Source organism: Oryzias latipes, chromosome 23, assembly GCF_002234675.1.
Source record: "Oryzias latipes chromosome 23, ASM223467v1".
NCBI classification, from domain to species: Eukaryota; Metazoa; Chordata; class Actinopteri; order Beloniformes; family Adrianichthyidae; genus Oryzias; species Oryzias latipes.
The window spans coordinates 15,396,870-15,424,068 of NC_019881.2; the positions used below are offsets into that span (position 1 = coordinate 15,396,870).

General features: G+C 37.5%; 1 protein-coding gene across 3 annotated transcripts in view; it reads left to right on the forward strand.

Moving 5' to 3' along the window:
• The first annotated feature begins 417 nt into the window (after positions 1 to 417).
• Positions 418 to 27,199, forward strand: part of LOC101174717 (collagen alpha-1(VII) chain) — a 59,289-nt gene continuing 32,507 nt past the window's right edge. For 2 of the 3 annotated variants that reach the window (XM_023952396.1, XM_023952397.1), the window contains exons 1-48: positions 418 to 942; positions 5,043 to 5,245; positions 9,016 to 9,196; positions 9,276 to 9,435; positions 10,539 to 10,632; positions 11,461 to 11,634; positions 11,871 to 12,034; positions 12,577 to 12,706; positions 12,787 to 12,903; positions 13,010 to 13,165; positions 13,536 to 13,652; positions 13,766 to 13,912; positions 14,099 to 14,218; positions 14,432 to 14,590; positions 15,539 to 15,652; positions 15,737 to 15,886; positions 16,194 to 16,331; positions 16,491 to 16,637; positions 17,113 to 17,232; positions 17,438 to 17,584; positions 17,922 to 18,185; positions 18,285 to 18,424; positions 18,952 to 19,075; positions 19,188 to 19,331; positions 19,893 to 20,080; positions 20,227 to 20,307; positions 20,385 to 20,402; positions 20,472 to 20,498; positions 20,574 to 20,639; positions 20,819 to 20,899; positions 20,975 to 21,001; positions 21,490 to 21,534; positions 21,651 to 21,725; positions 21,797 to 21,892; positions 22,064 to 22,090; positions 22,250 to 22,303; positions 22,392 to 22,463; positions 22,548 to 22,607; positions 22,690 to 22,725; positions 22,800 to 22,835; positions 23,020 to 23,055; positions 23,198 to 23,242; positions 23,554 to 23,625; positions 23,707 to 23,739; positions 25,005 to 25,076; positions 25,203 to 25,262; positions 25,829 to 25,864; positions 26,588 to 26,668. In XM_023952396.1, coding sequence (XP_023808164.1) covers positions 5,170 to 5,245; positions 9,016 to 9,196; positions 9,276 to 9,435; positions 10,539 to 10,632; positions 11,461 to 11,634; positions 11,871 to 12,034; positions 12,577 to 12,706; positions 12,787 to 12,903; positions 13,010 to 13,165; positions 13,536 to 13,652; positions 13,766 to 13,912; positions 14,099 to 14,218; positions 14,432 to 14,590; positions 15,539 to 15,652; positions 15,737 to 15,886; positions 16,194 to 16,331; positions 16,491 to 16,637; positions 17,113 to 17,232; positions 17,438 to 17,584; positions 17,922 to 18,185; positions 18,285 to 18,424; positions 18,952 to 19,075; positions 19,188 to 19,331; positions 19,893 to 20,080; positions 20,227 to 20,307; positions 20,385 to 20,402; positions 20,472 to 20,498; positions 20,574 to 20,639; positions 20,819 to 20,899; positions 20,975 to 21,001; positions 21,490 to 21,534; positions 21,651 to 21,725; positions 21,797 to 21,892; positions 22,064 to 22,090; positions 22,250 to 22,303; positions 22,392 to 22,463; positions 22,548 to 22,607; positions 22,690 to 22,725; positions 22,800 to 22,835; positions 23,020 to 23,055; positions 23,198 to 23,242; positions 23,554 to 23,625; positions 23,707 to 23,739; positions 25,005 to 25,076; positions 25,203 to 25,262; positions 25,829 to 25,864; positions 26,588 to 26,668 — 4,707 coding nt within the window. In that variant the 5' untranslated portion in view covers positions 418 to 942; positions 5,043 to 5,169. The remainder of the gene's footprint in view (positions 943 to 5,042; positions 5,246 to 9,015; positions 9,197 to 9,275; positions 9,436 to 10,538; positions 10,633 to 11,460; positions 11,635 to 11,870; positions 12,035 to 12,576; positions 12,707 to 12,786; positions 12,904 to 13,009; positions 13,166 to 13,535; positions 13,653 to 13,765; positions 13,913 to 14,098; positions 14,219 to 14,431; positions 14,591 to 15,538; positions 15,653 to 15,736; positions 15,887 to 16,193; positions 16,332 to 16,490; positions 16,638 to 17,112; positions 17,233 to 17,437; positions 17,585 to 17,921; positions 18,186 to 18,284; positions 18,425 to 18,951; positions 19,076 to 19,187; positions 19,332 to 19,892; positions 20,081 to 20,226; positions 20,308 to 20,384; positions 20,403 to 20,471; positions 20,499 to 20,573; positions 20,640 to 20,818; positions 20,900 to 20,974; positions 21,002 to 21,489; positions 21,535 to 21,650; positions 21,726 to 21,796; positions 21,893 to 22,063; positions 22,091 to 22,249; positions 22,304 to 22,391; positions 22,464 to 22,547; positions 22,608 to 22,689; positions 22,726 to 22,799; positions 22,836 to 23,019; positions 23,056 to 23,197; positions 23,243 to 23,553; positions 23,626 to 23,706; positions 23,740 to 25,004; positions 25,077 to 25,202; positions 25,263 to 25,828; positions 25,865 to 26,587; positions 26,669 to 27,199) is intronic. The other variant, XM_023952395.1, reaches the window with a different exon arrangement.

A 27,199-nucleotide genomic window follows, 5' to 3' on the forward strand; every position in this document is an offset into this window, starting at 1 on the left:
TAGATAAGTAAGTGAAGTTTCGCTTAAGTCTCTATAAAATCTGCCTTATCCACAACTATCTCCACCATTATTTTCCACACGTTGCAGCATATTTTGTGTAAATCTGCTCAGGAACCAGGTCCACCACAGGAGTGTGGGCTGATTTAGAGCAAGTCAGCACTGACAGCTGGCTAAACCCCATTAAACTGGCCATTGCATTCCTGGAGCTGGCCATTAAAGACAACCCAATGCCCCTAAACAGGCGGAAAACACACCCACACACCCAATCGCTTCTAAAACATGGCAGATTTATCTTCATGTTCTGAGATGGTGTTGCTTCAATGAGCTGCTTTGTCCATTCTATACTAAAATTCAGTTTTAAGTGACAAGCAGATGAAAGTTCGGGTAACTTGTCAAATATCAAATATTTTGTCCCTATTGTTCGTTGCCTTCCCTGCTCACTTCCAGGATCCTCCTCCCTGCTGGGCTTTCCCTACATTAAACCTACATCCTGACTGGGACGATTACCAATCCTGTCATTTTTACTTCTCAACATATTTTTTATTATTTTACGTGAAAACCTATCTGCCTCTTCTACACAGCAGGAACCCTACAAAAGTGCAGATGCATTTCAAACAGGGCCATCGTTGTTCCACATGTCTTTATGTCTTTTGAGTCTCTCTCTTATAACAGGTCGCTGCAGTTTCACCCCCACCCACTTTTCTAAAACTTTCTCAAAGCCTGCCAGGGAAAGCCCTTAATCCATTCAACTACCTCCTTCCTCCAACACAAAGATTCAAACAGCCCAGACACATGCATTAATGTTTTTAAATTTATCATCTCCATAAGCAGATCCTGCACCTGATTTTGGCCTAACCTGGACTTCTTTTATACGATATTCTCTCCTTTGTTGACCCTTGGAAGGTCACCTGGATCGATTGGGGGGAAAAAATGCCCTCAGTGGTGAGTAAAACTTTATTTTCCATTACTTTTACTGCACTTTCATGTTTTACACAGTGGTTATGACTTACAGACTGCCCAGATACTCTTCCTCCCAGAGACTTTGGACTAAGGCCAACGCCTTTTTATAGCAAACTATCACCGCCACAAAATTTCCTCTCTGTTTTTAGTGCTTTCTCTTAACTGCTTTCCAGTTCCTGCATGTGCACACATTATTCTTTTGATGTGTTTGTCTTGCCTGGGTATCCCTGCAAATTGCAGCCTTTCAATTTTAACAGAATCTCAAATAGAGGATGTGGTTTTAGGAGGGAAAGTCAGTCATGAGCATTAAGAGCTGATCAGATTATGAAAATCATGCACAGTTGATATTTTCTTTCCATGCATAAAGGCTTGCCCATGCAAAGCATAAGTAATATCCAGATATTTTTGTGACTTTTAGGCTGAAACAAAGCAACTGTGTTAGTAACTGTTGCACCAAAACATCTGGACATTGTAGTTCAGGGATGGGCACATGTGTCTGTGTGTGCATGCCTCTTCACTGTCACCGGTTTCCAACCTGCAGGGATAATCCATCCTGTGAAGTGGTGAGGTGGAAAATGCCATTATGCAGAAATAGCTGACACGCAGTTCGACTTGCAGGCGCATGAAGTGAGAGCGTGCAAATGTGGATGTGTGATAGAAACGGAGATAGGGAAAAATGAAGGCGCATAAGGACCTTAGATGATGAACTTTCTGTTAATCTTTTGAAAACAGTGATGAGTTCAAGACCTTAAGGAGGAAAAAGACTTTTTTCTCTCCCCGGGAGGCAGGACAGAACCGAAAACAACCAAACAGAGGGATGTAGTTTTTTAACACATATTTCTGGTGTGGGATCATGTAGGCATGCCTGGGTACTTGATCTTGCAGGAATGCCTTGATGAGCTCTGACAATACCTGTCATTAGCCTGAATATATCGACTTTCTTGGTCCAGTGTGGAAAAAATAGCTCTCATGAGCACATTTTCTGATAGTCACAACAGGAATTGCATAAAAACTTTAATGAGTCTATAGTCTTTCCCCCAAATGTTTATGGTGTTGCCAAAGTTTATGCTACCATATCCAAAATTAGAGACTCATAGAAAGTTTGCTTTGCAAAATACGTAAAGTTGCAGACTCATCATCTTAATTTAACTTAACAGAGAACCAAGCATTGCTTAAGAGATCAAAAGCCTTTTTTTCTCATTTTAGTCACACAGTTTGAAAATTTTTTAAACATTGCCTTCAGAATCTCTCAAAACCCTATATAAACACACAAGAAATTTGCTGCACCTTCAATGCAGCACATAAAGTGTCCATTGTGCAGACGTTCATTCATTTCAACACACTCTTCAGTCTGTCTTTCATGCATTTTAGCTATAGGAGGATGCATGCAGAGACACATCTTCTATCTGCACAGGTATGTGCGAGGAAGACTGCAGCTTTTTGGCTGCTACATTGGAGTTCAAGCCCTGCCAGTTTTTACTTCCATCTGTGGTGGCTGTAAACTATTCAGCCCTTAGCTATACTGGCTTCCTCAGACCAGATGGTCGAATCAGACAAGATTCTTCTGGAATCTGGGCTGATTTAAATTCATCTTAACTGTTTGATGTTGTTATAATGCAACCTGTTGCCTAAAATATTCAATCAAGAGATAACATTAAAGAATGGCTCGATAGAGAACATTCTAAAGCATCAAACCATTATGTCATTGTGAGAACAATAGGTAATGAATAGTCTAAAAATAATTTCTCCAGATTCCTGAGTTGATTTGTTACTGAAATTATTAAGCAAATCAAGAATAAATGCCAAAATAACTACCGGTATTCTTTTTTGACAAAAGAACAGATGACATGTGTAATTTTAGAAATGCTTTGACTTAATGTGGATTTAAATTTGGCTTTGTGTCAGATTGTTAGCATGTTTTAAACTGCAGTGTTTGGAGATAATCAATTTCTTATTTATACTTTGGTGAAATAAAAGGAGGAATGTAGGTCACCCCCTATTTTGCCTTCTTTTGTTCTCTTTAAGAAAACGTTCCTTTATTTTGAAAAGCACAAAGGTACTATCATCATTCAACAGAAAAAACAAAGCATAAACTTCTTTGAAGGAGCCAGATCCAGTCTTATTTGTAGTTAGGCCCAGTAATAATATCAAAGCTCTATTATATTATTAAATAGATCATTTGTGCTTCCATATTTTATTAATATGAGATTTTATCAGTTAATTCATGACTCCTCCCTTTCTGTCTGTGCTCACCTGCAGCCTCAGGTGTAGTACTTTGTTTTTTAGAAACAGTGAGAAGAAGTCAAAGAGGAAGTCAACGAGTATTTTTGCCGATGCGACCCTCCGCCCACAAATACTATTGTGGCTGTAACATTCTTGTTAAATTGGTACTTCTTTAATATTAGGATTACATGGAGGCTCATGTGTTTTCAGAAAATGGTTTCTCCTTCTGTCAAATGTAGAATGGCATCCTTATGAATGAAGCTTTATTTGTCTTATGCAATATCAACACTGGTCAACAATGCAATGAAGTGAACAACCCTGGGAGTATTTCGGGCAGGCAACTCTAGCAATGCGTTTAACTGGTTATTCCTACCTGCGGGCGGTTCAGTCTAATCAACTCACCTGTTCAGCGTCCTACTTAGGTCCAGGTGCGATCAAATCCTCCTCTTCCATTTCCGCGAGCTCTGCGTTCGTCACCCCACCCTCCTCCCTGGCTTCCACCTGTGAGCTCCGTTAGGAGTAGTTTAATACCCAAAGTTTTCTATGGAGATCTTTGTTTCATGTATCTGAAAGGAGCCTTATGCCAAACTAAAAGAAATATGGAATAAATCTTCTTTACTGCATGAGTTGTCTGACTGAAATGCTTCTGATGGGAGAAGCCATTCCACTCGCCAAAAATGGTCAGGAGGTACTCATCCATGCAATAGTGGCACCTTGTAGAAAAAAAAATTAAAATCTGAAGAAAAAAAAAAGAATGGAATACAGGTAACATATGCTGATTAAATTATTAAGTACAAAAAATCTAAAAATGTATTTTGAATACAGGTAATGGGTACCAGGTGAAGGTAAAATTAGGGGATTATCACACATATAAGCGTTGCACATGTCCTGCCTTGATCACTGAAGGAGCTATTTGGAGTTCAGTAGTCTGATAGTTTGGGGTGATAGCTTTCTCTGAGTCTTTCTGCAGGCTCCTTTAACGTCTTCCAGGGAGTAGTATTCAGAAAACTCCTTAACCTGAATTACCACAAAATTATGTTTTCTTCTTTTGGACACACTTATAGTATAAAAAAATCTCACACCATGTTCAATAATGTGGAAACAAACAACAAATGAAAGGACAAGAATATTAAAAATGTAATTTTTGCCTTTTTTTTTTAAATTTATCTCTCATTAGTTTTACTTGTTTTTTTTTGGTTCTGTTCATCGTAATAAAGTCTTGTGTACTTCTCTTGTTTTGTATAAAAATGAACAAATACGTATTTTCAAAGTAACATTTAAAAGATTAAAGTCAGATAATCCTTTTTTCCACTGTTAACTAGGATTTTCCAATAGCTTTAAAGATCTCATGTTTAATCAATCCTATTCAGTACTTTCTGTTTCTTTTGACTTTAAAGAATTCAAATAAAGAAATAACTGAATAATCACTTGGGCACCTTTTTTGCTAGTAATTAAACATTTTGCTGGAAAAGCTTCACAAAGAGCATTAGAATAAATTGGGTCCTTTGTCACAATTAATTACATCTATCTTTAAGTTCATAACACACAAAGATTTATAGAAAAGTTGCATTTAAAAAAGGTTTGCTTTTATGACAAGGCGAGCCTGATGTGCAGCCTAACATTCTCCACTGTAAGTAATCAATAGATGTGCTGTCAAGATTCGGCTGCAAGCTTCCAATTTTGCCGAATCATTCAAAAGTTATAAGGCTTGTTATTGTCAGAGCTGAAAGAGAATCTCAACCTCCAAAATTGTGACTTCTACATAAGAGTGCTTTACTAATTAAAAACGGCTGAGAGCTTTTTATCTTTGAGGGTCTTTAATTACTTTTTTCCTCTTTGCTCATCTTGTGTACTTTCAGATATGAGTGAACAAACGTTGGAATTGATGATTGTGGAGTGGAAATTAGGAGAAGGATTTGTGAAGAGACGAACCTAGGAGGAGGAGGAGGAGCGAGTGACTGAAGGAGAAAAGAGGAGAGGAAGAGCATGGGCCGCTTTTCAGTGTGGATCTTTCTGCTGCACCTGTCTTTGTCTCATCATAGTGTTGCAGCACAAGCTGAAGGTATGCCATGACTTCCACCCACAATCTGATCTCCTTACTCCTTTTCCCTTTTACCATTTCAAGTTGTTCAATAATTATTTCTTCTAATTGATTAGTAATGTACAATTTCCTCAGATGTTGAGTTTCAAAAGACAACACAGATGTCTGATTTACAAAATCAAGATCCTCATCCAAACTAAAAGGTTGCTGCTCAGTGAGCAGAGAGTGTGAGAAAGCCGGTTCAATAAATCTCTTGCATCAGTGCACAAAGCAGACACTAACCCTGCTATGGTTTCTCTCTGGAGGATGTCTGGTCAGGTCGTTTAAACATCTGCTGGCCTCATGTGAGGTTCAGAAGGCTGTCAAATACAAGCTAAGATACAGAACCTTATAATAAGGTTGCTATTGGATGCCACCCAAAGGTCAGCTAGCCAATAAAAAGTTTAGGTTCCTCTATTGTGGAATGTTATTGGCAGAAAATAATTGGTAAAGTTGTTGGGATAAATGACCAAACCACTATAAATAGATCCCTACAGAAACTCCTCTCCCGTTCAGTTATTAATTGTTCTTCCCCTTACTCTTTAAGTCCCACCGATCATCTTTTGATCTATTTTCAAAGCATTTCCAGTGGTATTTTAATCAGGATTATGCCTTTTTTTTGCCAAATTCAAAAACCTGTGTTGTTTTCTAGATAAAGTTTCTGCAGGGTGGCAGGAGTTAATCAGAAATTTCCCATCATCCGTTTCTTTACATGCTCTACTGCTAGCTTGCAGCCACTCAAACTCTCAACTGAACAATATGGGTGCAACAAAAATGGCGAGCAATATTTGAGCTATCCAGTTGAACAGTTTTGAGCCAGATGCCAGCTCGGACGAGGAAAACAAATCAATTGTAGACAAATCTAGTCGTCCGCAAGTGAGCATATCAGAATGGAGAGATGCAGGGATCTTGTAGCCTGTGGTTTGTAGCACCTGCAAGCTTTTTTCGTCTGGTCCTATTCACAATGATTTAAATAAAGAATTGTTCACAAAAACAAATGTATGCATAATTTTCTTTATATAGGTCCTCCTTTATAAGAAAAGTGCCACAAGAACACATTGAAAACACCCAAAACATTGGAGTGGGTATTTCAGTCACACTGGAGATAGGATTAAAACACAGTTCAAGCTTTCATTACAGTTTTTTTTTGCGTTAATAGAGATTTTTATAACTGTGCAAAAGGTTCCAGACAACCAGAGAAACCACAGAACTCAGTTGGCTACAGTTGCCATCTTTATTTCCTTCTGTGGCAGGCTGTATCTTAAATAATATGAAAAAAAACAAAGACAGGAAAATTCTTCATTATGTGGTGTATTTAAAGGAAGCCTCTCTTATTTAGTCCAAAACATAACACCTTCCTCTTCAATAACTGAGTAAAACACTCATTCAGGAGTTTGTTTTCTGGGGTAGATAAACGATCCTTCACAGTAATTTTCCCCAGATTGTTTCTGTTTTCTGAATGTGCTGTAATCTCTCCTCCTCTTACTTTTACTGCACTGATTATACTCAAATGAGCTCCTGTATCCACATACTTCCAAACACTGCATTTCTAATCTGTTTCAATTATATCTTCCAATAAACTCACAGTCCTCAATAATAAAATGAAGAAACCCTTTAGACCTTCTTCTCCTTGCTCTTGCCCCTCCTCTGCTTCACTTTTTCAACCCAGAGAAATTTGGGTTGAAAGCTTCTTACGTATGTAAATGGCATTCTAGGTAAATAAACCAGTTCTGTTATACAGTGATGGCTTCAATTGGTATAATTATTAATTTCAGCTAAAAACAAAAATTTTAAAAACATCCAATTCAAACCCCTAAGATCAAAATCCCTAAAGAGAAATTAAGTGTCATATTTGATACACGCATTTCTGAGAACACTATCTCTATAGGAGGATTAAAACCCATTGTATCTAACTTGGTCCATGTTTTTTGCATTGTAGTTCATCATCAATACATAAGGGGCAGTAGAAGGTAGGGGGTGGGCGATACTGGGATTTTGGCTATCGAATTTTAAATAGTTACAGGGCTAGTATTGCAGATACCAATATGTTTTTTCTTGAAATGTTGTATTATAGAATAGTTTCAGAAATACACAATTTTTTGATAATTAAATGCATAATAAAACACAGGACATGTTAATTAACTAACTACAATATACAGCTTAATGTATATAAAAAGTGAATTTTATTTCATTTTTTTAAAGTAGATCCTTTACAGGTCTAAAAATACAGCATGTAAGAGTGTTAGTAGGATGTGTGTAGGCCTTTTCCCAAATTTCTTTGATTTCATTGACACAAGGCTGTTAAATACATTAGAAGCATATTACTGCTGTTTAGTCCTTTGGTTCCTTTTGTAATGATCTAAGTGTACTTGTAGTGGACTGTTCACATTAAAGTGTGCCTCTTCTACAACTCTTTTAAAGGTAAGACTCCAGATCTTTGTGGTGCTGATTGCAGAAGCGTGTCCCTAAAGGGTGTTGCTCTGTTGGCAGAATTTCCAGCAGAATTTGCTGAAGCCACTGAACTACATCTAATGCACAAATCAATGGTGTTCCAACAAGAGGTGTTAAAACCTTTGAGATATCAGCACAGATAACCTTCAAGAAAACGATTCCAAATCTCCCAGCATGGGTAGCGTCCTCATCCTTTTCACGGAAACAAACTTTTGGATAATTGATCTTGTTTTGCACCCCGATTTGTGTGACAGATACAAGCCTCTGGCTGCCTCCCTCCTGAGGGTCTCCATTGAGTTTTATGAGCTTTTTGCAGAAGTCAAAGGGGTTTAAAAGGCATCACACTGCATAAATTGTTTATGCAAGTGAGGCTACTTAAAAAGGATGCTGCATCTTGTAAGGCCAGATCGCCAATACATTCACTGCTGTATACAGTACATAATACAAGACATTTTATGTAGGCAAGGTTGATAGCTCAACACGACACAATCCTCCAAAAGGTGATTTCGAGTAATATTTTACTGCTTTGGTAAGATATATGGGAGTGTGAAGGAGAACATAATGTTAGGTCGCCATGGGCTGGGGACATATGTCACCCACAGTGGATCCTGGGATTTCAGCCAAGGCAGGAAGGCAAGGTAATAGAGGAGAGCAAGCTCCGTAATGAAATAGAGCACCAAATCACTTATCACTTACAGAACAATCAGTGGAACCTATCTTTAATTCAATGGCTTAATCAATGCTGTCGTCACTTTGCTTTATTGCATATGTAATGCCTGAGTATTGACTCAGAAAGGGGTCTGCAGACACAGCAGATTGTGTGTTCACGTGTGCGTTTCCAGCACAGCTGCACTATTGTGAGTGTCTTCCTTCTCTGAGGCGTGTTAAACGTTTGCTCAGGCAAACTCCGCTGACACTGATTTTGGGTGTGTTTACCTTATTATTCGAAGCGTCTCTTAACGCTGTTCTGAAGTTTTATTGCCAGAGTGCTCAGAATATTGATGGTCTCTTTGGCTTACTTTTGTCTCATTAAAAATTCATGGTGGTTTGTGTGGCGGCTTTGGCTGCCTGACAGGATGAAGTGAAAGGAGAACTCTACATTTAGTGGGGTGGAACAAGACTGCCATCTGGTGGTTGAAGCAGTTGTCAAACACATGAAAGTGGTTGCTATGTCTTATGCAATTGTTAAATACAAGGAACAGTTGCTTTAAAGTGAGCTTCTATTTTTTCTTTTAATTACTCAGTCATGCATTCCTCATTCCTCTATGCAAACATAAATTAAAGTTATCTGTTCTTGTCAGCTTGTAGGACTGTGGTGCAGGCAGACATAGCGTTTCTACTGGATGAGTCATGGAGTGTGGGCCAGACCAGCTTTTCCAAAGCCAAGGACTTCATCTTGGCCGTAATGTCCGCCTTTCAAGACAACAATATAGGGACTGATGGTGTGCGCTTTGGAGTCACTGTCTTTGGAGATATTCCAAGGTATCAAAGCACATTTATGAATACACAACACTATTAGACTGTTTTTCTAGGATTTTCACTCCTTGTTATTGCTGTCCAGGATGCAGGTTGCTTTGACAGATTACAGTTCACTTCAGGACGTGATGCGAGCTGTTAGGGACCTCCCCTACCAGGGCGGATCCAGGAGGACTGGCAAGGCCCTCAAGTTTCTCATCGACTCCGTGTTCAGCCCTGCCATCAGTCGAGATTTTGCCCCAAAGGTACATTTCCTCAGCCTGTTATGTGTGGTCGTGTGTCAACTTCCTGGAATGTTTGGTGCATCTGCCAAACATAATAATTATCATAGAGGTTACTTCTCATTCAAAGTTATGACAGAAGTTTGACAATCTGACAAAACTTAGTAGAAATGGCTGAATTGATAAAGTTACAGACATCTGCTATTTTTTTGTTAAAAAAAAGTGTTTGTTGGTGTTCTAAATGATCTATTGCAAGCATAGTTACACCCCTGTTATGCAGAATAAACCCTTTACTTTCTGTGCCTGGAATTAAAATCAACTGTGGTTTTTCAGATAAAAACAGATTTGACTTTATTTGATTTTTTTCCTATTTTTTCAAAGAGAAAAAAAAGCCATTTCTTTTCCAGCACAGACGCTATAGTCTGATGGACAAGAATAGATGATCAATGGAAAAACTGAATTGTGAGACTCAAAAACGTATCACATCAATATCCGTCTTTTTCTTGTCTTGTAAATCCAATGTAATTGATTGGTCAACCAACAAAGAGATCTTGTGCCATCAAAAGGATTTCCTTTCTTACTTGCGTCCAATAATGTTTTATCAAGAGCTTTTATCTTACAGTGCTCTGGCTATATAAGTCACTTGATCAGCATTACAGTCATCGGTTGAAATGTGTGACTCATCTTGCAGGAGGACACTTGATGTGCAACTGAAAGAAAGCAAAGATTCAGACTGATGTGTTGGATTGTACAAGAGAAGCACGTGCAAAAAGAAAACGTATACGTATAAATGAAGAAATTATTAGACTTGCGATCAAGACAGCCTGACTGGATTACCTTTTTCCTTTTTTTTTTAAAATAGTTATGCAGAACATGTCAAAGTCCATGCAGGTTTCTTTCATGTTTGCTTTATGTTGCTGAAGCATGATTGACAGTGAAGACAAAGGCACTAATTAAGCACAACACAGTTCTGTGCATTTAATGCATAAAAGAGAGTTGTTTGAATCAGATGCACAAATCGCTATCCATGTTGTACACTGAATACTTGTAAATACTTGAAGAATTAAAAAAAAATTAATCCATTAATAAATTGTAATAAGGTAAAAATGTCCTTTTTTTTGCTTCAGATTGCAATTCTGATCACAAATGGGCGCTCAGAGGACCCAGTTGACTCTGCATCCAGAGCAGTTGCAGACAATGGGATCACGTTGTTTGCAGTTGGTGAGTTTGAGTTCTTCCAACAGTTGTTTAAATTTGACCCAAACTTGTCCCTCCTGTCTGCAGTGTTTGTTGTCAGAACTTTGTGTCCGTGTCCTATATATTGGAATTCATGGATTTGCTTTTAGTACTTTTTGGCAGAATGCATTTCAAGAAGCATATTTTTGTGCACTAAATAGGTGATTAATCCAAATTGGGTCACATTGAGTCAAATTTCTTTTTCTTACTCCTTTCCTACAACTTTGATTTCACACAATGTCAGTATTTTTCTTTTCAACACAATCACAGGGCAGACAAGGTAATATCTTCTTCTCTCAGACAATACTTGCTGATAATTGAGGCTACACAATTAAAAGTTTCTTTGCTGCATCTTTGACACAAAACATTTTTTATACTCAGTTTTATTTCTCCAGGAATAAGATTTTTTCTGTTTTTATTGGACTTCTCATTTTTTCTTTCTCAGTTTCAGGTTTTTATAACTTTTGCTCTGTCAGTTTGCTGTTAGTTAACATCTCCTGCTATTAAATTGGCTATGTATCTGTTTTTTTTTTATTGCTTTTGTGTTCTTTGTCATTTGTTTGGGCTGTCTGGAGCATTTGATTTTGTAAAGCCCTCCATCAGATCATTGAGTGAACTATAACTCCCCCTGGTGGTCATTATCGTTATTTTTATTATTAGTTTTTTTTTTTTTTACCAAAATGTATTTGTTTTTCAAAAACATAAATAAAGCCTTGTAGCTTATTCTTTCGATTTATTTTTTGAAGAAAGTCCTATACTTTTGTCAATATCAATATCAGGTTTGTCACTTCTCTTGTCTCCTTCTTCGTGCAGGAGTTAGAGAAGCTGACGAAGCAGAGTTAAAAGGAATAGTGTCTGAGCCTCACGAGGAGCATCTTCTATTAAGTGCCGATTTCTCTGTCCTGGAAACTGTCCTTCCAAAGCTGTCCCGCAGACTTTGTTTCACAGCTTCTGAACCACCTCGACCTGTAAAAACTGCTCAGCCAAGTGAGTCTTTTTTTCACATAGTTAATCATGAAAAGCAACATTTTGCTTAAAAATGTCACAATTACCCTGAAGGCAGTCTTCTATTTCATATTATAAGCCAACACTTCAAAGGAGTGGTAAAATGTAACAGCTTCGTTTAATGTCAGCAGATCTGCATTTTCCCAAACTGCACAGTTCATCTTTTTATGTGTCAACTTACATAACATCTGTACATCTGTGCTTCCATTCCATTGTAGGTGAGGAACGCGTGGTAGGTCCCAGAGACCTGCAGGTCAGTGAGCTGGCATACAACTCCCTTAGGCTTACCTGGAGCCCGGCCACAGGGGATGTGACCGGATATCGCCTCATGGTCTCCCCTCTCAATCCCCGGGGACTCCGTGAACATCTACAGCAGAGACGGGTAACTTTCACATCAGTTAGAAAAGAGCAAAAACATAAAAGGTTAACATTTTCTTACACCTGCTGTAAAATTCTCATAATTCTTTGACACATATGCATGAGTCATGCTTTTATTACTGTTTCAATGCACGTCATCTTGACCTGGCAGACAGATAGATAGATAATTTGAAGAAGACATTTCTGATCTGATTTATGCAGATCTAGCTCCAGGTCAGGTACAATGTGAGTCATTCCTTCTGCAGATTGAGCTTTTTTTTTTACCCAATGCTCTAAAGTAATATAATGTTGATGGAATTACCAAAAATGGTTGCTTTAAAAATGCATGCAACCAAATGAGGTCCAGAGTAATATGGATCAAAGAAAGGAAGAAACAGTAAAAATTAAGAATTAAACATCTGCTCTGATGTGAAATGATTTACATGAACTATTTTTTTAGATTACAGACTTCACTGTTTGTGTTTCATTCTATCTACCCCCCCCACACACACACACACTGACACTCACACTCCTTTCTGCTTCTGTCTGGTCTCACATTTGTAACAGATGGACCTGAAGGCAGATGTGACCACAGCCATGGTGACAGGGCTGAGTACACAGACAGACTATTCCCTCACTCTCTATGCCGTCTACCCAAACCTGATCGGGGATCCTGTCACAATCACAGTGAAGACTAGTGAGTTTTACATTTTAGAGAATGCTCATGCAGATGTACTGTAGTCCTAATCACTAAGCAACATGTTTTGTGTCCCCTAGACCCGTTACCCAAAGTGTCAAACTTCCGTGTCATCGAGGAGGGTCTGTTCTCTCTTCGCCTCGGCTGGACTCCTCCTCTGGGGAAGCCCAGCGGCTTCAAACTCTTCATCCCAAGAAGTATGCATCTAAGATAATCAAAAACCTTTTAGATTTAATGTCAGTACAGATTCTTTAAGAATTTCTTTGTAAATGAGTGTTTTTGCCTTCATTTGGATCTCTACAGCCAACCGGCCTGGATTAACATATGAGCAGCTGCTTCCAGGAGATGCCTTTTCTCATGTGGTTGATGGCCTGGAGGAGGACAAGAAGTACACCATCAGTATTTATGCCATTTATTCTGAAGGACCAAGTGAACCCGTCTCATTAGTGGGAAAGACATGTATGTTTTTTTTCTGGATATTTATGTTGAATTTGCTTGAGTTGAAAACCGACTTTATGCTCCTCATAGTTTAGGTTCTGTTTAAACTTCTAAAAAGGGGACACGTCTATAATCTTTTAGTTGTTAGTCTTGGAAAAAAATCCATATTATGATGTTGTTTCACACAAATAAACATGCAGTACCACAACATGTCCACAGCAGGGAGTTATTGTTCTAGAAAAGATGTGTCAATTGAAACCTATTGTATAATAATAAATCCTGGAAAAGATCTCATTTGTACTTGTTTACTTTTCTTCTTTTGCTTCTCTAAAACTGTAAAATTGTCTGTTAATTTTTATTTTATTTTTTTCATTTGGGGTGTTACTGACAGTAAAACTAGTGCCAGTTCAGCAGTTCCTGGTCCAGAACGCCACCACAGACACAGTCCAAGCAAGGTGGGCATCAGTCAAGGGAGCTTCGGGATACAGACTGACATGGGCATCCTCAGGTAATGAGACTATTAGTCTTGTTCAGTGATTACGGTAGTACAAACATTTTTTTGTTTAAAAAACAAAACAAACATTTGGCACCTTTCTTTTTGTTACTGTCTATGTCCTGCAGATGGTCACATAGAGAACATCAACCTCGGAGACAACTTTAACTTCTACATGATCCAGGGCCTCCACTCAGGCTCTGACTACACCGTCACCATCAATCCCATCTTTGGGGATATAGAGGGCCCCGTTACCACTGCCAAAGTCAAGACGTGTAAATGTCGTATCATATTCTGATTATCCCGTTTAATGGCTGTTATCTCCTCTCATCATCCCTGGAGATTTGATAAGAGTCTCTCAAATATCTTGAAAGGATAGATATTTTTTGTAGATTTATCTTGGTTACATCTATAATCCATCTAATGAGCAGATATACCCTTCTCTCTTGTCTTTGTTTCAGTGGAAAGCAGTGCTGTTCAGACTCTGAAAGTGTCTGCTGTGAGCACGAGTACGGCGGTGGTTTCTTGGAACAGCGTCCCAGGGGCTACTGGATACAGACTGGCATGGGGACCCACCCCAGGTGATTTACTTTCTTCTCCTAAGCCTTCTCTTCTTAAAGTGAACCTACAGTAGTGGCAGGATCCACTACTCCTACACTCATTATGTATTTATTATGGTTTATGATGTGCACTTCAACCTGCCAGTATGCAGTGAGATGTATATGTAGAGGAAAGAAGTGAGAGTTCATAGTCCCATTGGAAAATGGTTTTAATAAAATAACTTTTTTGTTTAGAGTTTGTTGGTCGAGATCGTCCCAGACAGTTGGCCCTGAACAGCAGCACCACAGAGTACAAGCTGAAGAATGTAGCTCATGATACAGAGTACGTCCTGACTCTGTATGTGCTGTTCGGGTCTGCGGCTGGACCTGGCATCTCTGCTACCTTCAGGACTTGTGAGTGTTGCGGTTTGGTATTTCACAAAAATACTTTAAAAAAAACCTGAAGAGTAAAGAAAGATTGTGCTTATTTTTTTTTTTACTGACAGATCTTTGAAGTTGTTGTTTTAAAAACACATTTTTGTGTTACAAAAATATATATCTTTTTGTATTCATGTATTCATATATATAAAAAGTCATTTTTTCCTGAAATGCACATTTTACCAACATCTGCTGAGTTGTGGTAAATAGATCCTGATTCTTCCTCTCTGTACATTAAGCCATACACTTAATGCTGAATTTGCTTAATCTAGGGAATCACATCACTAATATGATCACAAAAATGAGTTAATCAAAGGTCAAAAACATCTAAGATTATTGTTATAAATGAAATGTATGTCATCCACAAAGAAAGGGTTTTTTTTGTGTGTCAATCTTTTGTTAGAAAATAACAAGACATGCCTCTTTCAACACAAAAAAACCTGGAAGGTGTTTAACACTTGCCAAAAGTGAAAGTTTTTAATCTATAAATGACAGAATTTTCCATTAAATATAAAAAAAGAATAATTGTTTTAGCAATAAAAAACTCAAACTATGATATTCACAACACTACAGCTCAGAGAAAAACCTCAATTATTACGGAATTATTATAAATTCTGAGAGAATACATTTAGGTTTTTTTTGTAAACAGCAAAAGTGTGAATTAAAATGCACCGTAAATGCATTTAGTGAATTTTCATCAACTATATTAACATATTCTTTAACATTATATGAAAACTTCACCTTAGTCTAGATGTTTTCTGATATTTAAAGAGCACTATGCTTTAATTGTGGCATATTTTGTCATCTTTCCATTAGTTTTGCTGTCAGAACTCTTCAATCATCAATACATTTTAATTTTTACTAAGTTATTCTTCAATTTACCACAAAACTCTGTATCTTAGTGTTTTTTCTTTACTTTTTTAGCTCCTTTGGGTTACGTGTCCAACTTCAAGGTTACATCCTACACCAGTACGACTATTGATGTGGAATGGAGTCCCATTGTTGGAGCAACAGAGTACAAGCTTTCCTGGATGGCAGGTGATTTGTTATATATGTTTTAAGGAGTAGTGTGTCTTTATGATTTGCAATTATGTCATCAAATCTCTGTGTGCACGCTTACAGAAAACAGCAATCCTCAGCTTCAGTATCTGGATCGCAGCATCCTCTTCCACAGAATCAAAGAGCTCAACCCGCGCTCTGCTTACACAATCACCATCTGTGCGGTTTACGGAAACTCAGAGGGGCCAGAAATCTCTTTGTCTCAGCTCACAGGTACAGAGAAGGTTGTTCAACTGACTATGAATCTTATTTTCTGTGTCTATGTGTGTAACAAAACCTAATGCTGTCTGATTTACTTTCAAATCACGGACTGTCGTCTCCCACAACTGCTGTTCCTGTCATTTTTAGTGTGTTTTACTGATTGATGCAAAAAAAATATGCAATTTCAAATGATTCACCTGGGAGATTTTAAAGCCATTTTACTTGACACATGTTTTTTCTTTACATTATTGTTAGGAATAGGATTGAAAACAAATGTTGATAATAGTCTGATGTGACTGGGTGATGTGTTTTTTTTCAGCTGCAGTTTCAGACTCAGATCCAGTCGAGGCAGTAAGGGAAGTTAAAGTCATTGATATTGGAGTAAATTCTTTCACACTGTCCTGGAAGAAGGTTTCAGGGGTTTCTGGTTACAAGATATCCTGGATTCCCTTCCTTGGTAAGGAACCAAAAACCTACTCTGGTAATAATATTCTCCAAAAACATGTTTAAATGTTACAGTTCTCTTTTACATCCACAATCTTTCTTAGACAACTACTTTTTGGGGGTAAAACAGATCATTGCCAATACTTGAATCTGTATTTTTGTCATGAATCAGGAGGCCAGGAGAAGTCCCAAGCTGTATCTGCTGCTTCCACATCCTTTACCATCCAAAACCTGCAGGAAAGTTCAGCCTATAAGATCCAGATTTCCCCTGTGGTGGGCAGCAGAGAGGGAAGCCCAGTTCTGGTCACTGCACGCACACGTGGGTGCATCATAATTACATCATGAATCTTGCACCAGGCTATTTCTTTCACAGCTCTATTCTGACATTTGAAAGACTTGGTGTCATATCATTCCAGCCGGGTGCAAACCCCAATTATTAGTCTCTCCTCAGTGATCAATTTTCGCTTTATAGTTTATTTCTTCAAAGAGTTACTGTCATCAATGCTCTTTACACATTGAATTTTTCAAACTTTTTATTGATTGATTTTCCTTCACTTTGGTTTTGGTCTAACTAAGATGTAAATTCTACTATATTTGTCCATAGCTGCACACAAATAACAACTTCCTTTCGGTTTGAAATTTAGTAAGTAAGTTTTAGTACGTTTGATTTTCTTAGTTCAATTCTAAAGTTTGGTCCATGGCTTAAATTCTCTTTCTTTTCTTATCTGGAATTTCATTAATGACATTTGTTGTTATTTCTTTTGTGTGTGCGCGCGGGTGTGTGTATGCTTCAGTGGATCTTCCAAAAGTGGAGGGATTTGCTGCCTTAAACACAACAGACAGCAGCACTATTCTGAACTGGACCCGTGTGGCCGGCGTCTCTGGATACCTTCTCTCCTGGAGGCACATCTCAGGTCAGAAGTGAAGCTCAGAACACTTGAGGTTTTTTGTTCAATTTACATGTTTGCACATAAAACAACCTTTCTTTGCTAAATTAAAGTTGACAATATAATTCATTATTTTTTACTTATTACTATTTTGAATCCTTTTGACTTTGAAGTTAGGATTTTGTGAGATCCTGATATTTACCTGAAGTGTTTTTTTATATGTTGTGATCAGTGCTGGATACAAAAACAGAGAGGCTGGGACCTGGCTTCACATCCTATAAGATCGATGATCTCCTATATGGAAGAACATACATTTTCACCATCAGGCCTTTGTATGGAGAAGTGCAAGGACCTATAAGCATCATATTTCAACGAATATGTAAGCCATCACTAAACCATTCAAGTATAAGCCTTTATTTGCTTTTTTATCATTTAGGAAAATTGTTAGAAATAAGCTTTATACCAATTATGTGTGCACACCAGTCCTGTTCTATTGTCAATGACTTAAGCAATTGATAGGATACAAGTACATTCAGTTCAAATTATTCACTTATGAGAAGTGGATAAATAGGAAAAAACAGCGTTTTTTTTTGTTTGTTTGTTTTTGCAATTTTAAGTTGCTTGTTTCACTTTTGGCCCCACCGATTCTATGATCTTTGTAGTTTATATGACTGAGATTTTTTTCTAATCTCTCATTTTGGTTCTGGACGTCACAGTGGGGCCGGACAACCCTGTTCAGACAGACCAGTCAGTACCAACCACAGTAGCTCCAATCTATGCACAAATCACAGCTGGTTCCCTAAGTACCACCACAGTGCTCATCACTGAATCCGCCCCCACTGAGCAACCAACCAACGCACCCCCAACTGAACCCCTCACCATCAAGACGCCGCTAAGAGTCACCAAAGCCAACGCAGCTGCGCCCCCCACACAACAAAAGACCACAGTGAGCATAAAGAAAACTGCTCCAACACAGCCAGGTATTTAGGCAGTCCCCCGCTCATAGTTTACATTTCTACTGTCAGGTCATGTCTGTTGAATATTCAAATTTCTATGTTTTTATTTTTGTCTTTTCTCAGTGTGTGGAAGGTCCAAAGCTGACATAGTTTTCTTAGTTGATGAGTCCTCAAGCATCGGTGTCAACAACTTTATTAAAATGAGAGACTTCATGTTCAGAATGGCTACGTACTTCCCTGTTATTGGTCCGCAGGGCACACAGGTTTGTCTCTGCTCTGTGATGTTGTGCTGAGAATATAACTGAATTTATGTCCAGTTTTTGGATTTTGGTGGCTTGACTTAATACCAGTGTCAGGATGTTTGCATTAAAAAGCTCGTGGCCTCCCCAGCAAATTTTGTATGTCACAAATAAGCTGTTTTTCCAACTGCAACTTTCGTCTGGTCTTGATTAACACCGATTTGAATAAAAAAAATACTCAGATTTGCAATTTAAGCTTAATTTTCTTCATATAGGTCCTACATCATCAGAAAAATTTCACAAGAACATGTTAAAAAGGCCACACAAAAAAACCACTGCTATTTTCGTCAAAGTGAGTCTTAAAAAATAGATTATTCTAAAATAACAAGTGTCCTTTAGATTATCAATGTTGTTAACAAGGTGATAAAGTAAAGGAACACACGAAACAAAATTCTAAATACTTTTACCAGAATTTTTAGTTCAGCATACTTGCAGAAATGAGGATCTGTTTATGCTAATAGCAGTAATGGTGCTTTGCAATATTCTCTCAGATCGCCGTGGTTCATTACAGCGACGAACCGCGCGTTGAGTTCCGTCTGAGCGACTTCAAAGACAGAAACTCTGTGCTCAGGGCCATCAGAGGGCTGCGGTATGTGGGAGGCAACACTAAAACAGGTTAGTTGAACGCACTCCAATCAACAAAAGGGTTGTTGTGGCACCTGTTATCAGATATGGTTTATCTCAAACAAAAGAACTTCATTTGGGGAAAAACTGTTTGTGTGCACAGGTAAAGGCATCGGGTACGTTCTGCAGGAACTCTTTCAGGAGTCCTTGGGGATGAGGCAGAGTGTGCCCCATGTTCTGGTGCTTATCACAGATGGCAGGGCCCAGGATGATGTGGTGCTGCCCTCCAAGATTGCACGTGCTTTGGGTCAGTTTATTAAAGCCTTTGGTCAAAATCACACCAGAAACATGTGGTTTCTACTAACTCCAAGTGAAGTAAAATAATTTCATGACAAACTCGTGAGCGGAAAATTTAATAGCTAAGAATTAAACTTTATAGACATGCTATTGGGATGGGGAGTATTTTGTATATCCAGCTTTCAATAAGATGCTAAATTGAGGTCATTTTGGAGCCGAAGTGGTTTGATACATATTTGCATCAATAGGCATCAAGGGGTTAAAAATACTAGTTTTATTAATAAACCTCCTTGGAGAAAGAAGCTATGGCTTACTAAGATATAGAAACTAACTCTAAAAGTTTGCACCTATAGTGTTTCAAAGCATTAATTTGGCTTCACCACTTCTCTGTGTAAGTCACTCCCCTTATCATAAGACAGATAAAATATATATATTTTCTTTAAATCTCAAAAAAGTCCAAGGCATTGTTGGCATCTTTCAGCTATTTTAAAAAACTAGAAAAGTAGAAAACTAGTCATGTTTGATGTAAACGCTGTGGAAAAAACTCAAATGTTTTGAATATCTCTGGCAGGAGTCAGTGTTCTGGCAGTTGGAGTTTCTAACGCAGACATTGAGGAGCTGAACAAAATCGCAGCTCCCACCAGCTACAAAAATATCTTCTATTCCCCGACCTTCGATGATTTCCACTCCATAGAGAGAGAATTTATCAACAGTCTCTGCAGTGATGACCTTCTCTCTGAGTTCAGATTTGATGACGAGGTGAGGAAACTACAAACGTTTTTTGCAGAAGTCCAACAAATAGATGGGAGGATTTCTATTTTGCCTTAGAAAGTGTCCTCTACTTTCACACAAATGCACTTAAATGATGAAATCATAACTTGTTATTTGTCTTTTTTTATGTCCAGTTTGCACAATTAGACACTCCAACTGAAGACCCAGAGGAGCTGGACGAGCCTCAGGGTCCCTGTGCCTCCCAGTGTCAGAAAGTTAGTTTTCATGATAAACATTGCTTAACTGTGTGTTGCTCACTAGCTTTGAGTCATGCATTTATTTTTTTTCATAGGGCCAGAAAGGAGAAAAGGTAAGTTAATTCACAAGGGATTTTCAAATGTATGCAAAAAGACTGTTTCATGGTGTAATTTTTGTCTAGGGAGATGGCTTTGGTATTGGAGGTCTGGTAGGTTGAAATTGATTATTTACACTTCAAATTTAGCAATTCAATATTCATTTATTAATAATAATGTGTCTGTAGAAATTTAGGAAAAGCCCAGGACAGTACGACCCATTTACATCTGCCAAAGGAGAGAAAGGAGAAAGGGTAAACACTTTATTCTCAAGACACAACAATGCATTTTAAATAGTAGCCATGTCCAGTTAATAATGGATGCACACAGTAGGATGCAGTAAAAGCTTTATGTTAATAATGTTTTAAAACTTTTTTTTTTATATAGTATTTTTATTTATTACCGTAATTGACCAAAAATTTACATCTGACAGGGACCTCCTGGAACAGATGGCGTTCCTGGGTTACCAGGGCGACCTGGGAGAACAGGGCCCCCAGGTTCTGCTGGCCTGAGGGTAACTAAATTTAGAAAGTTTCCCTTTAACTTGAACTGATTCCTGAAAATAATTATATTGTAACTCTATTTTCAGGGCCCTTCAGGAATTCCAGGAGATATGGTAAAATCTAAGTGACAATTTTCTTTATACAGATACAAAAGTTTAATTATTGTCACGGTCATATGATATGTATACAGCATTATCTTTAGTTACCAGATCAGAGTTTTAAACACATTTTCTCTTGCTTTTATTAAAAACGGATTTAAACTTAGTACAAAATATTGAAAAGAAGCATATAATCAATTATTTTTAAGAATTTATGTTCCTTTTTTTATTGGTACAAAACACTCATATTTGTTGCTGTTCACGCTAAGCATGCATGTTTCTTAACAACCATTTAAATGACAAACAAATATCATTTCTAACTGACCCTATTGTGAAGACATTCTATATTTTAATGTAAAAAACTCACATTTTCTGACTGTTTTTGCCAAGTTAAGCAAAACTTTTAAGGGTTCTAATTTCTTTTGCCACAGTCTCTGGTGTTTTATTATAGCATCTTTCAGAAAAATTAATGAAGAGTGTTTTCATCTTTCCTTGCCTGGCAGGGTCCTCCTGGACTGCCTGGTCCAAAGGGACAGAGAGGAGAAAGAGTAAGTCTGCTCAAGACTGAACTCATCACACAGCTTCCTGCTGGAAAGTTCTGTTTTAGGACTGGAGCACTTTCACAACAAGCAGAGAAATGTATATATATTTTTTTCCAATTTAGGGAGAGCCTGGATATGTTATAGCTGGCACTGATGCAAACTATGTACCTGGACGAAAAGGAGAACCTGGATCTTCAGTAAAACATCCCACAATAATTCAAAATATTTATAAATACACTTTATATCAGTTGTTAACTTTATGCTACAGGGTCCCCAAGGACCACCTGGTGTACCAGGAGTCAATGGAGCTCCAGGCCTGCCCGGGCAAACAGGACCATCGGGGCCACAGGGACTATCTGTCAAGGTAAAGACGGAAAGTCGTAAAAAAACAGTTGTAAAACTTCAAGTTAACCTTTAAACAAGCCTTATCGAATAATTTTTTTTCCAAAAAGCTCTCAGTTTTTTTTTTTTTATATACGTTCAGTGTCCATTCATAGATTCAAAGATCATTTTGCTGTTCTCTATTTCTTTGTAGGGAGACCCTGGAGAGCCGGGGGAAAAAGTAAGTGTGTCTCCCTCTTCTTGTACTTTTGCTTTAAATTTACTTTAATATAATTCTTGCACATCAGCCTATTTTAAAACCACAGCATCAGTTACTTTGTTACATAAAAGGCACGCTTTCTCTTTATAAGGAATCACATATTCATTTATTTTTCAAAAGGGCTTAAGGGGGAAGCAGGGCATGAAGGGAGACAAAGGAGAACCAGGAATAGATGTAAGCACGTAATTGTTCAAGTTATTAAAGTTAACAAAATGCATTGTATAACACCCAAAAAATTCTGTTTTTGTATGAACTGGTTTAGGGGATTGCTGGTTTACCCGGTCCCATTGGCATAGATGGGGTTCCAGGATTACAAGGCCAGAAGGGAGATAAGGTAAAATAGCTGATTAGTACAACTGTTTCTCAAGCTGTATACAGAAAAAAACATCTGAAGCTGGTATTCACAAATCTTTTATAGGGGGAAAAAGGAGTCGGGATACAGGGTGTTCAAGGTCTACGTGGAGAGCAGGGAGAAAAGGTACATTTTTAATTTACAAGCTTCACGTCAGAGGAAAGACAATCAAATCATGTTTTTCTTACTACAATGTTTTGTTTTGAAGGGAGATGTTGGCTTAACAGGACCATTTGGCCCAAAGGTATTACAAACCAAACTCTAACTTACTTAAAATAAAGGTTTTTTGTTAAATGTTTTCTTTGTTTTTCTTTAAAGGGGGAGCAAGGCATCCAAGGCGTTCCTGGACCTCGGGTGTGTTCATGATTTTTATCCTAACTTCACTTGTTAACAGTGACTTTGTCCTATTTTACCCCGAAGTGCAAATAAATTATGTCTGCCTCCTTTTAATGGGATGAAGGACAAACTCTATAAAATGAAGGTTTGGAAGAAACACTGATTAAAAGACCGATATTAAGTGATTCATTTTTCCTTGCAGGGGAAAAGGGGACTCAAAGGAGACCAAGGTGAAAAGGTAAGGTCATCACTGCTATTTATTTCCTTTTTAACGGATAATGCCAACAATACCGAAATTATTAAATTAAATAAATTATATCAAAATTAGCTGACCACATTAAACTGAGGATGTGCAAAAACAAAATCTTTGGTGTTTGTAGGGAAATCAAGGTGACTCAGGACCTGCGGGACTACCAGGAATTGAGGTGAGGGAAAAATAATATTTTGACACCTTTTTTCCCAGAGAAATGTCATCAACAGAAATGACTCAGACTAAGGGAAAAAAGTATTTGTAAATAGAGAAAGCCAACTTTTGGAAATGGCCACTTTTGCTGAATAATTGTAAAAAATATTTAATAAAATACCATTTTATTTCACCATTTTAGTCATTTTGAAAGAGCAGAAGGAATTTACATTGTGGTCATAGTTTTTTTGAAAAATAACTTTTGTCTTTGGTGGTTCTGATCGATTATTACCCCAAAATTTTAAGTCTTTTTTTGAAATTGTCATTTCAAAGGGACCAATGGGACCGATTGGACTCAAAGGAGATCAAGGTCCAGTGGGAGTCCCTGGGGACCCTGCCAAGGGTGTAAGAACAAACTATTCATTTTAACTCCACAAATGGAAAACACCATTACTCAGCTCAATTATTTTTTTTCATCCACTACAGATAATCGGTCCAACTGGTAAAAAGGGGGCCAGGGTAAGTCAGTTTTTCCATGCCCTTTTCTCCAAGGTCTTTGAAGCATTCTAAATGTTTTACAAAAATGCTTAGTTAAACCCCTTGCTAAACAAAAAAACAAAACAAAAAAACAATCACATTTCTAAAAACCTGCTGACTTGCAGTACTTGTATCTTTTCACAAACTGCAGCTTTAAGCAGCTGTTTGGTTTTTTTACAAAGGCTTGGCTGGCAGCCCTGCAGCTAACTTGATTTGACTGTGTGGCCCAGCCGCAGGGATGGATACTAACAACATCATAACTTTGCATTAGTCAGGTCCTTGTTTCTCATTTTAGTGAGTCAAACAGTTGTTCTGGAAGATGGCATCACCCAAAAAATAATCTGAGTAATCTAATAACATCTGTCTGCACAAAATTACTGAGTATAAATCAACTGTGCAGCTTAAAGGGATAAACAGAACCTGTTTTCTCCTGGAATATGTTTTCATTTAGGTCTTCAGTTTTAAACTACCTTCAACTTTGGCCAAATTGTAAATAACTTCAGACAAGTTTAGGTGGTGAAATAATTCAGAAACTTTATGGCTTGAACTTAAATAAATCTCTCAAATTTGTCAGAATTGACAAAGCCTTTTGGATAAGAGGTGAAATGTCTTCAACTTTAAAAAACTAAGTCCAGATGACAACCCCTAAACCTACTATGATGGAATCAACCTGGATGAATGAGAGTCTTCATCGACATATATGAATTAAGATTCTTTAATAAAGTCCTAAAAATGGAATTTCAATTAAATTTATTATACATTTGAATGATTTGAATGCATTTTTTAGTCCATACAGGTTGTAACATTTGAGTGATTAAAGAAGGAATTAGTAAATAGCTTGTTTGATTTTACATTCAAAGTTTTCCCTTATTGAAAGTTATTGATATATAAATAAAATCTGCATCACTTAAAATTGGTTACAACCCTTGAATAAAGAAGTCCTTTGCATGTTTTTATTTGAATTTAAATAAGTCAAACAGCCTGAGGGAAATAGTTCTCTAGACATTTTAGGAAAACATTGTTAATGAATTATTCTGTGTATTCTGTCCCACTGCATGCTGTGACTGCACTAACAAAACACAATTGTGATTTCTCTCATTAGCTTTTACAACTCCCTTTTGAATGCTTCATTGGAAAGTACCTTATTAATCTGAGTTCATTATACTGATGGAAGAGAGTGTCTGCCTGCCAGATCTGTTCATAAAGCATGTTTATGTGTAAACACTGTTTAAAATGATCTGTTATAGGGCGACATTGGTCCAGTTGGTCCTACAGGACCTCAGGGAGTAAAAGGAGGGAAAGGAGACAAAGGAGAAAAGGTTAGTGGTTTAAAAAGATACCCTTTTTTTGTGTGGTTTTGCAACTTAAATAGGAGAAAAGTACAACAAATTTTCAGAAGCGGGTTCCTTTTAATGAGTGGTATTGGTTTTGTTCGGTATGTTTAGGGAAGTCCTGGTTTTGGGATTCCAGGCCAGCAGGGACCAAAAGGAGAAAGTGGAGAGAGGGTAGGTGAATAATTCCCCTTTTTTTGGTAAAAAGTGTATTTTTGGTCTTTTTAACATTCTTGTGGGATTTTTTTGATGGAGGGCATATATAAAGAAAATTAAAATAAAATTGCATTTCTGAGCATTTCTATATTCAAATCATTTTGAATCATGAGCAGACAAAAACTGTCACTTAAAATAATAACACATAACACACAATACTTTTTTTACGTATAAAATATGCTGGGCAGGCTAGTATGGAGTTAATTCAGTCTCAATAATCAGAAATGCACACAACCTGTTTTACAAATGCACACGCTCCGATTCACGCTACAAGCTTCTTGCTCCATTAAAGGGAGAAGGAGGAGGATGAGGCTGCTCCTCACCACCCACAACTTTGAGGCAAATTTCTAATGAACCACTGCCATTTTGGGGGAAATATGTCCTACTAAACAATTATTTTTTTTCAATTTTGGCTAAAAACAGCATAATCATAGTTAAAAGACTAATGCTTTTAAAATAGATCAAAAGACAGAAAACAACTATGTATTACTATTAAATATTTCTGTATTTTATATTAATTACAGGGAAATGTTGGCTTATCAGGAAAACCGGGACCAAAGGTATGTGAAAAAGGATCATTTTCATTAAACATACATTACAATGTTTTACGAGCTCGAAAAAACGTTTTTGTACATTAAAAGTAGAGTCTTGGTTTCAAAGAGGATACTTTAACCAGTGTTTTTTTTTTTTTTTTGTCATATTTGTTTCTTTGTGTGGGTTCTTGACTCGAATAGAGCCCCCACACAGAACTGTGCCCTCCTTGGTGGAGCCGTTCCATTCAGACTCTTTTCAGTAATCTCATTTCCTATCTCAGCAGGGAGCTGATTTCAGACAAAAAGCTTGAAAATATATTTTATCTGCTCAGGCTTGTGTCCACTCTGAAAAATCTGTAGAAGCAAATAGTTTGATCCTGAAGAACACCAAAACACTGATAAAGAAATTAGTAGTAAGATTACATTTAGCATATTATTAGCAATTTAAATCAACCAAGCCAGCAAGGCAAGTGGGTCCCATATCGTTTAAAAGTGGGCAGAAAATGTGGGCCCCAAATGGATTTGTCTACAGTTTTCATTGTGGTCCCACCTGTGTTTCCCCACATTGGCTTCAGTGGGCGCTCAGTTGCCCAGAGTGCAGTGTAGCGAGCTCCTCCACCCAGGGCCCGGCAGAGCAAATTATACCATAGGACATGAATTCTATAAGGAGCAATTTCTGATTTTATTGAAAATATCACATACTTCAAGTTTAAATTATTTTTTAATTTGTCTTGGGCTTGTTTTTTTCAGGGAAAAGATGGAGTCAAAGGTGATAAAGGCAGTACAGGTTTATCTGGCAGAGCTGGAGAACCAGGATTAAGAGGTAAAGATGTAAGTAAATCCTGAGTGGTTGTTACTGCCATGAGAAATGAAAACATTACTTGTGTATTAGTACTTTTAACACAATTTCAATAATGAGATTCATTCACAAAATAATTCTTGTCAAAATTAACAAACTAAAACACTGCAACTGTCAGCTTTAGTCTATTATCTTCATTTGAAAAATTCATAGCTTTTTTACTAAATAGTTCATTATATTATTTTTTTAGATACTCCAGGTTGTTTGCTTAATTGTGATGCAGGCCAAACATGCACACTCTAATCCACCAGAAAAAGCGGCTCTTGCAAAGCTTGCAAATGAACTCTGATGCAGTTAGCAACAGTGTGAATGTGCATAGACAATAAAGAAAAAGCAGAATTGAAACAAGGATAATAAGAAATGCGAGTGCAGCTCATTGGTAGTAGCAAAAACAGGCATTTTTTTCTAAATATGGAATAGTTTGACTTTTAACTAATGTTGATAAGACTTCCTTTCAAAATAAAAGACACTGTGCAACACAGGATTCCCCCAATGCAGCAATT